The 8,502-nt window shown below is 37.8% G+C and overlaps 1 protein-coding gene across 1 annotated transcript; it reads right to left on the bottom strand.

Moving 5' to 3' along the window:
• Positions 1-34: 34 nt before the first annotated feature.
• grtp1b (growth hormone regulated TBC protein 1b) lies at positions 35-8,220 on the bottom strand. The gene is made up of 8 exons (XM_052148537.1): positions 8,132-8,220; positions 7,666-7,817; positions 7,187-7,345; positions 6,983-7,107; positions 6,606-6,702; positions 1,617-1,789; positions 1,338-1,523; positions 35-366 (listed from the first exon to the last, which is right to left on the bottom strand). The coding sequence occupies exons 1-8, from the start codon at positions 8,197-8,199 to the stop codon at positions 280-282; spliced, it is 1,047 nt and encodes a 348-aa protein (XP_052004497.1). The 5' UTR covers positions 8,200-8,220; the 3' UTR covers positions 35-279.
• Positions 8,221-8,502: the final 282 nt, after the last annotated feature.

Consider the following 8,502-nt stretch of genomic DNA (forward strand, 5'->3'; position numbering starts at 1 on the left):
TTTATTTAGTTAACATTTCTTATATAATCAACAGGGCATTAAGGTAGAGAAATGGCATTGTTTTCAGGAACGCATTCCAGAGAGCATGTCAATAAAAAGCTGTTTAATCTACAACTAATTTTCAACTTTTTCTAAACAATTACAGAAATCCTGATATTCAGTTTAACCTTATCCCACACTGTAAATAATAGATTTTCAACTCTGATGTAGATTTATTACATCTGTCTCAAACTGTACATCCATGTTTATCTTTTATTGTGAATCAAAGTTTTTATTTTTTTAACCAGTAACAATGCGATTCCTACAGATCTCCCGGAGTTCATTGATTGTAGCCATAGAGAGACTTCCTGGTTCCATAAAGATTTTCTGAGGATAGAAGACATACACACATTTAGCACAGTTTAGGCTAGGGGGTCCATAGAAAAATTCAGAGAAGGAAAAAGTGCTCATAAAAGTAAAATAAATATATATATACCGAATTTAAGATTATTGCCATTTTAGTTTAATCAAACTGTTTCTCTTCAGGTTTATACATTTAATGTCACACAATTATGGAGTACAAAAAGATATGTAGTCAACGTATCTATGTACAAAGTAGACTAAATGTTTTCTAGATAATTAGGAATACACCAATATGAATATTTTGGCCAATACAATACAGATTTTAACAAAACACTATAAGCTGATACTGATAATTTGCAATTAACCCACCTTATTTTGTCATCAGACCACTGTTTTGCTAGGAATTATGCTTAATTGTTTTTAAAAACAAAAGCTATTATTGTTCTAACAATAAATAATTTCATGACAGGCCAACATTTTAAGAGAGCCACAATGAAAGAAAATCAAGATAAAAAAGATACAAATGAAAATTTAAATGTTGCTGTTCTAAACAATAAAACTCACATTTAGTATATTATGAACATTATAAATTCACATTATGACTCTATTTGACATGCTTTACTTTTACTTTCAGATTTCATTTATTTAGGTAGGTATGTCTTTATATTACACTCTACTACAAATGTTTTCTTCATATAGATCGTTATAGCCAAAGGGTTTCATTTGGTCATTGATTGGCAGATTTATTGGTGTATCCCTACAGATAATATTTTAATAATTTATTTTGGCTTTAGTACATCTATAAATATAATATAAAATATAATTATTAAAATTATCGTTATAATATTACAAAAATATATAGCAAAACTGTATATAGGAGAGGTTCCATTGCAAGGTGATTGCCATATTTGGAGGTCCTTGGCATAAAATATTTTTAAAACCCCTTATATTGGCTTCACAAGTTCAATTTTTTAACATAACAGCCACAAATTTACCTGCATGAAGGTGTGGCAGTCCTCAACATACTCCCCATGGGTCATCTGTTTGAAACGTTCACAGATTTCCGGGAGACTCTGTGCCTGCGAGATGAGGTCCTGGTGGTGACAGATCAACGTCAAAGCCACACGGAACAGGATCTTGGAGCCCTCATAGAACAGGCAGTCCCATATTCTCAGCACTGTCTGAGAAAACCACACTTACCCTCACAATGTGAAATAACTTACCATTTATATAAATTTACAATAAACAGAAGCAACCTTTGTTTTTGTCCTCACCTCTACAGGAAGGATGTCAATGTAAAGGCAGATGAACCAGCGTGAGACCACCAGGGTCCACATTACATTGTGCCGATTCATAGCCTGCCATACAGCAGGAACCTTCATCCTGACAAGCTCCCCAAGCACCTCTTGTTCTGTCTTAAGCCCCATCATAGTTGTCGTGTAATAGTCTCAATATAAAAAAAACAAAAGAACTTGAATTTTAGTATAGAATTTACATTTAAAAATAAAATCCCCTTCATTGCGGATGGAAGATATGAACCTTTTTCTATAAATTCTTAGTCAACATGAAACAGCATTCAAAACCCGTTTTACTTCCGTAATGCGAGTTATTTCCAAAGTGAACCACAATATTCAACAAGAAAAAAAGTGTTGGCTGAGACTTGATTTTATTAATCGGGAATTGATTGCATCATGAAAAGTGGGCGTTTCATACCAGAATGGAGCCAGACCTCAATGCAAGTTTGCAATTGATTGTGGGGGACTATTACCCTCCTGAAACACCACCAGCAAGTGATGGGAATCGAAACAGTGCCTTTCAAAGCTATGTTCTTGACTGTATTCAAAGAGGTTTCCCAAACACTCCCAATTTTCTCTATTGTTTGTGCAAACAGGTTGTCGCAGCCCAAACTCATGCTATTGATTGATACAAGTTGCTCTGTCAGACTGTTCAAGCAAACCAGGATATTCAAAAAGCAAGAAGGATCCATTTGATTTCATGTCAATTTTAAAAATCACTTGATGCCAGTCGAGGATCGGACGTGTGAATGGTGAGCTTTGCGCACTTTGCTAGTTTTAATACTTTTTATGTTATAAACCGGTGAGATTCGATAACTGTTCTGGGAGGACAATATGTCAAAGAATTCAAAATCCTCTGGCTCTGGAGACAATAAAAGACACTTACGTGCGTAAGCTGACGCCCCCGAGCAGGCAGCAAGCCTGGGAATCGATTTAGTCGGAGAGGTGTGGCAAATGCGGCGAGAGATAATAAACATGATGGCAATGTTGACGAAGGATGTTGCTGACTTGGAGGATCTTGCTGTGATACATCGATCGATCACTGCCATGGAGGCGAAGTTCTCTGATGTGGTTACAATTACCTTGAGTCATCGGAGAGGGAACTATCTGCTAATCCGCAAGCTACCAAGATGGATTTGTAGCGTGTCTGGGAGAAGTTGGAGGACATGGAGAACCGTAGCCGGCGGAATAACTTCTGTATCGTTGGAATCTGAGTGAGCAGAGGGACAGGATACGGTGAAATACCTGGATGGGCTCTTTTCGAATCTGCTCGACATAGCAGGCCATAAGCTGGAAATCGAGCAAGCTCACAAGGGTTCTGCTTGTCGATCTGAAGAGGGAGACAGGCCCCGTTCAAGTCTGGCCAAATTTCTGAGATCATCCAATAAAGATCTTCTGTTACGCAAGGTGAGGAGTAAAGGAAGGCTTTTTTGGAAGAACCACAGCATTTTCTTGTTCCCAGACATTGCAAATTCAATGAGAGATGCGTGATCGATTAAAGAAAGGAATGCAAGAAATTTTACATCAACAGAAGTTTGCTTTTGCACTGATATTCCTGGCCAAATTGAGAATAGATGTTAAGGATGGCAGTAAAATATTCACATGCCCACAGCAAGTGATGTCCTTCATAAAGTCAATGGAGTGAGCAAGTCATCTCGTTGTACTCGTGTTGCAGAGGATTGGACAGTCTCTCTGAACATTCACTTGACTGTTTGAAGATTCTGCACGCTTTTTTTTGTGTGCCGGTTCGCCTAGAGGCTAAAGTTTATTTTGTAGAGTAGCACAACTTCGGGACAGTTTTATGGAAGAATCTACATGCTCTTTGTGCTTCTTTCTCCTGTTGTCTGGGGTTTGTTTTGTAGAGTACTTCTTGCAAAGACATTGGAGTGATTAAGTCATTTGTTTGCAAAGTTGTTTTGGGGTTCTCGTAGGCATGCATGAACTGTTTGAGTTTAGAGGGATGGATGCCAGTTGGCGCTGTTGTGCATGGGATTAATGAGCACTTTTTTTATTTTTTCTGTTTGTTTGGTTCTGGGGGATATTCGGGTTTTGATTGTTGCACTTATGTTGGAATGTGGTCTTTATTATCTTGTTTTTGACACACAATCTATTAATGTCAAATGCTAATATGAGTGGATTGTCACCCTCCACATGGAATGTGAATGGTTGGGGGCACCGCATAAAAAGAAGGAATGTTATTTCTCTTCTTAAGCGTAAGAAATATGATATAGTGTTACAAGAAATTCATCTTTCTCCACAGGAAGCTGAAAAATCTGGAAAGATATGGGGTGGGCATTTTTTTTTATACAGTGCTGATAGCCATTATGCTGATAAATAATATCTACAATTAAAATGTCTCCAACAGAGTAAAGATAAATTAGGAAAAGTGATTATTGTTTTAGCTGAAATTCAAGGATATATATTTATAATATTTATGCACCTAACGCTGATGATCAGGGATTTTTTTATAGCTCTTGAAGGGATGTTGCAAGCCATTGGCACCCCTCATTATATAATATTGGGAGGAGACTTTAATCTTTTGATGGACAGATATTAGGAGATTTTTGAACCCATCTGGTAGGGACTATCATTTTTTTTCATCAGTCCATAAGCTTTAAACTAGAATAGAGTCCCTCATTTCATCTGCACTTTAAAGGGGTCATGACATGAGAAACCAAATTTGCCTTGATCTTTTGGTATATAAGAGGTCTTTGTATCATTAAAACGTCCTGCAAGTTTAATATTTTAAGACGTCCTCCCCATTCTAAACGAATCATTTATTTAATCAAGCTCAAAATACAGCTCGTTCTGGATTCATGGTTAGAAGTGACGTGATGGTTAGAAGTGACGTACCAGCGTTTGCATATGACCGCCTCCAGCACAAGATAACTACGCTTTAAGCGCAAGACAACTACGCTCATTTCGTATTGCGTGCGCCTCACAAGTGTTCAGTCGATGGACAGCGAGCTCTGACAGAGACTACTTGTGCACAGGAAAATTACGATGCCACACAGATGTGCTGTTCCTGGCTGTGGTCAAACAAAACCTCTGAATAAGCTGCCGAAAGATCCAGACGTCAGGGAAAAATGGATGCAGTTTATTTTTGCGGACGTCCCAGTCACGGCAGTGTTAACTTAAGCGTTTGTTCTGTACATTTTAAGGATGACTGTTTTGAGAACAAATCTCAATATGATGCTGGCTTTGCCAGAAAACTGTTGCTCAAAGATAAGTCCGTGCCGACTATTCTGGGAACAACGACGACGCAAACTGTAAGTAATCTATTTTAAACTTTAAACTACTTTTTAAAGCGCAATTTCATTCATTATGAATAATCACAGTGTTTTTACTTAGTTTACTTGCATATTGTTCTGGCTGGGGGCGTCAATAATTGATACATAGGCACTGACGTTAGCCAATCATAACAGTGGGCGTTAACACTGAAGTCTTAAATGGAAAACGCCCCCAAAACAGACTGTTTGAATCAGAGGATGAGAAACAGGGTGGGAAAAGGTCATAAATCACTAGATTTTAAAAGTTTTTCTTAAAAAAAAATATATTAATACTATAATTGCACCTAAGGGAACATAATAATACAATAAAAAAACCCATGTCATGACCCCTTTAATGTATTCCCTTTGCAAAATCCTGATATCCAACAAATGCTAAAGGCTGAAATCATATCTATAGTCTATATGGAGACCAACTGGTCCTCAGATCCTCTGTGGGTGTGGCTTGGGAGGCACTTAAGGTGGTTCTTAAGGGCCGGATCATATAGTATGCCACATTCACCAAAAAATCTGAAGCGCAAAAACTTGTGGAATTGTAAGGGAATATTAAAAGTGCAGAGCTGAAGCACCGGATGTCGTATAATGGCCTCCGAGAATTGACCCGATTGAAATACAGATATAATACAAAGTTGCCCTCTTTCACCATTATTGTTCTGTCTTGCCCTGGAACCATTAGCAGCTGCGATAAGAAAGGAGGATGATTTTTCCAGTGGTGATGCCTGGAGGTGTGGCACATAAGCTTTTGCTTTATGCAGATTATATTTTATTATTAGTCTACGCATTTGCACGTGGTATGGACGAAAGTGTCCAGAGTGTTTAATTCTGAAATTTATTCAAATGTTGCTTCGAGCATATGGCTGAACCCAAAGTTATGTATTAATAAGTCCCCTTTCTGCTGGACAGAGTTGATTGTGAGGGAGGTTATTACGCTCGGTGACCTATATGAGAGTGGAGTGTTGAGATCCTTTGAAAATATGGTTCAACATTTTGGGATTCCCAGGTCTCAATTCTTTAGGTATTTACAGATGTGCCACCTGCTATGTAATATTTCTGGGAGTAGTATACAACCCCCTAGAGTGATGGATATTGATTGGTGATAACTGCTTTTGGAAGAGGTCATGAGGCATCAGTGTATTACTCCCTGCTATTTCAGAGTCTGGGGACAGAGCTTCATCTTCTCTCAAGATATTATGGGAGAAGGATTTAAACTTGGTATTGGAGGGGGGAGTGTGGGCTAGGATTCTAAAATACATCAAGTCTACATCTAGAGAGGCAAGGGTGTGCCTTTTGCAATTTAAGATTTTACATTGATTCTATTGGACCCCCTCTAGATTGTATAGGCTTGGTCTTAAAGATACACCCACCTGCTGGCGATGCCAATCAGAAGAAGGGGACACAAACCCATGTTTTTTTGCAGTGTGTTAAGATCCAAGAATTTTGGTTGAGGGTTCAGAGTTTTATGTGATACGTATTGGGCACTCAAATTTCATTTTGCCTCTAGTATTTTAGGTGATGGGGCGGTCATTAATATAAGGGATAAATGCATAACAAATTTTCTGTGAATATATAGTTTGCTTTTCTGTGTCAGTTGTGTGAATTAATAAAATGTGTTTGTGTTTTGCCTATTGTAGTGATAGATGATGCTTTATTTTCAACATATTAGTGGGTAAAAGAGACTGACCTGGTAAGATCCTGCCAAGTAAAGCATCCATTAACCAGAAAGATTTCTCCTCATCTTTAGTGATGATGAGGAGGTATCCAGCTATGAAGTTCATTCCCTAAAAGTCAACAAGGAATGCATGTGGGATATACATTTCAGTGCTGATGTGATCATGCAGACAGGTACAGCAGGTTTAGTCATAATATTGACAGGATAAACAATCCGAAATTACAGCAGTGTTATACTTCCTCCCTCATTATATTTGACATTTCACTAAGATCCTTGTACTACAATAGTTTTAGTAGATTCCCGGCTACAGTGGGAAGTTCAATCATGGATTAATGTGACACATTAGTGTCCAAACCTACAAATGGGCATGTGTCAAACCAGTGTTGTACCTGACAGTAACCAACATCCTTATTGTGGTGTGCATATGCCAGAAGTACATTAAACAGGGCTTTTTGTAAACATGGCTGGGAGGAGTCACGGAACTGAATGTTGTCAGGGAAGGTTCTGTGCATATCTGAAAAGAAAAAAAAAATATGATCAGTCTTTAAATTAAAATATGATTCGATGACTCATCTGCAGTAGAAATACCATACCAGCACGTATAACCTCTTCTATCTCAGGGTCATGCTGAGCCTTTAATAGAGAATGATAGTAGCCAGGATTCCTATTCAGCTGGTCCTGAGCTCCACTAGCTGCCATCCAGATCTGAGTGCGATGTTCACATGGCACCCCCTTCCTCACATATCGTTTCACTGCAAAACCAGAAGACAGCTATGCAAAAGGGGAAACATGTACATACATTTCCCCACTGGGGCTTTCTATGTTGCATTGCTCAAGATTGTGTTTAATGTGCAAGAACTTAATTGAGGCGAGGTTTCTCATAAATGTATGATAGGGACTGTTAATGTGTGTATCTACTTAGTTTTGTTTGTTGTGTGTGTGTTTTTTACCCACCCACTTTTGAGTCAATTTATTTGCACAAACCTGTATATAGATTTGTTCCATCGCCAAATAGAAAAATGTATCATAAAAAAAGTTGAGTGCATGCACATGTGCATACAAACTCGCCCACCTCTTAAATTCTTCTCCACTTTGACAGTGCCCTGCACAAGTTTAGACCACTTTTTCGACCTTCTAGTGAGCACTCCTACATACTCGGACATCAGCTTCTCATAGGATTCATAGTTGAAATCCTCTGTCCTCTCAAATCCATATCGGTCAACCCTACAGACACATTTAAAGACTTGTTTTTAGATATTATTGGATGATTTAATGGAAAATCCAAATTATTCCATAAAATTGCTCGAAAATAAGTTAAAAATTAAATATAGTTTAATAACATTTTCATTCTGAACATTTTTAAAGTGCACTGTCTAAAGTGCTTTTTACTTCTGTAAATGTTTATATGAATGACAATGACGCACACATCACTTGACGCACAGGTGTTGTGGACCATTGCCAATAGCGAGCGTCCCGCCAAGATGAATCTTATAAATAACACCACTTCATCATATAGATAATGAAAGTTATGGTCATACCTTTGTCCGTCGTTGCAGTTTGAAGAGGCGGAACATTCCGTGCTTTGATCATTAAAGTAAGTCTCCATGTAAAGTTTAAGTGCGTCTCTTCCAACGCACACTCCAAACTGAGATGAGCTGGGCACATAAACTCCACCTCTAGAGAAACATGTCATTGCTTTTGCTCCTATGCCCAGGTTATGAATGTTGCTTGGCACTTCACTGTCACACCTCTTAATGCTAGTTTTTAATGTATTTGAAGCGTATTTCATTAAGACAGAGAAAATTCAACAAAATGTTTACTCTACATTTATTAGAGTATAATATGATATTGTAAATTAAACATTAATTCATTGTGGTAATAATTTTAACCTACCCATTTTATTATATAG

This window comes from Xyrauchen texanus, chromosome 18 (assembly GCF_025860055.1).
Source record: "Xyrauchen texanus isolate HMW12.3.18 chromosome 18, RBS_HiC_50CHRs, whole genome shotgun sequence".
Classification (NCBI taxonomy): domain Eukaryota; kingdom Metazoa; phylum Chordata; class Actinopteri; order Cypriniformes; family Catostomidae; genus Xyrauchen; species Xyrauchen texanus.

Bases quoted from the DNA above. Each gene is read 5' to 3' on its own strand.
- grtp1b (XM_052148537.1), bottom strand. From the start codon at position 8,199: ATGGAGACTTACTTTAATGATCAAAGCACGGAATGTTCCGCCTCTTCA. The intron at 6,703-6,982 runs GTACAACACTGG...GTTGACTTTTAG, and splicing joins AGGATGTTGGTTACTGTCAG to GGAATGAACTTCATAGCTGG. The intron at 367-1,337 runs GTAAATTTGTGG...TTCTATCCTCAG, and splicing joins ACTGCCACACCTTCATGCAG to AAAATCTTTATGGAACCAGG.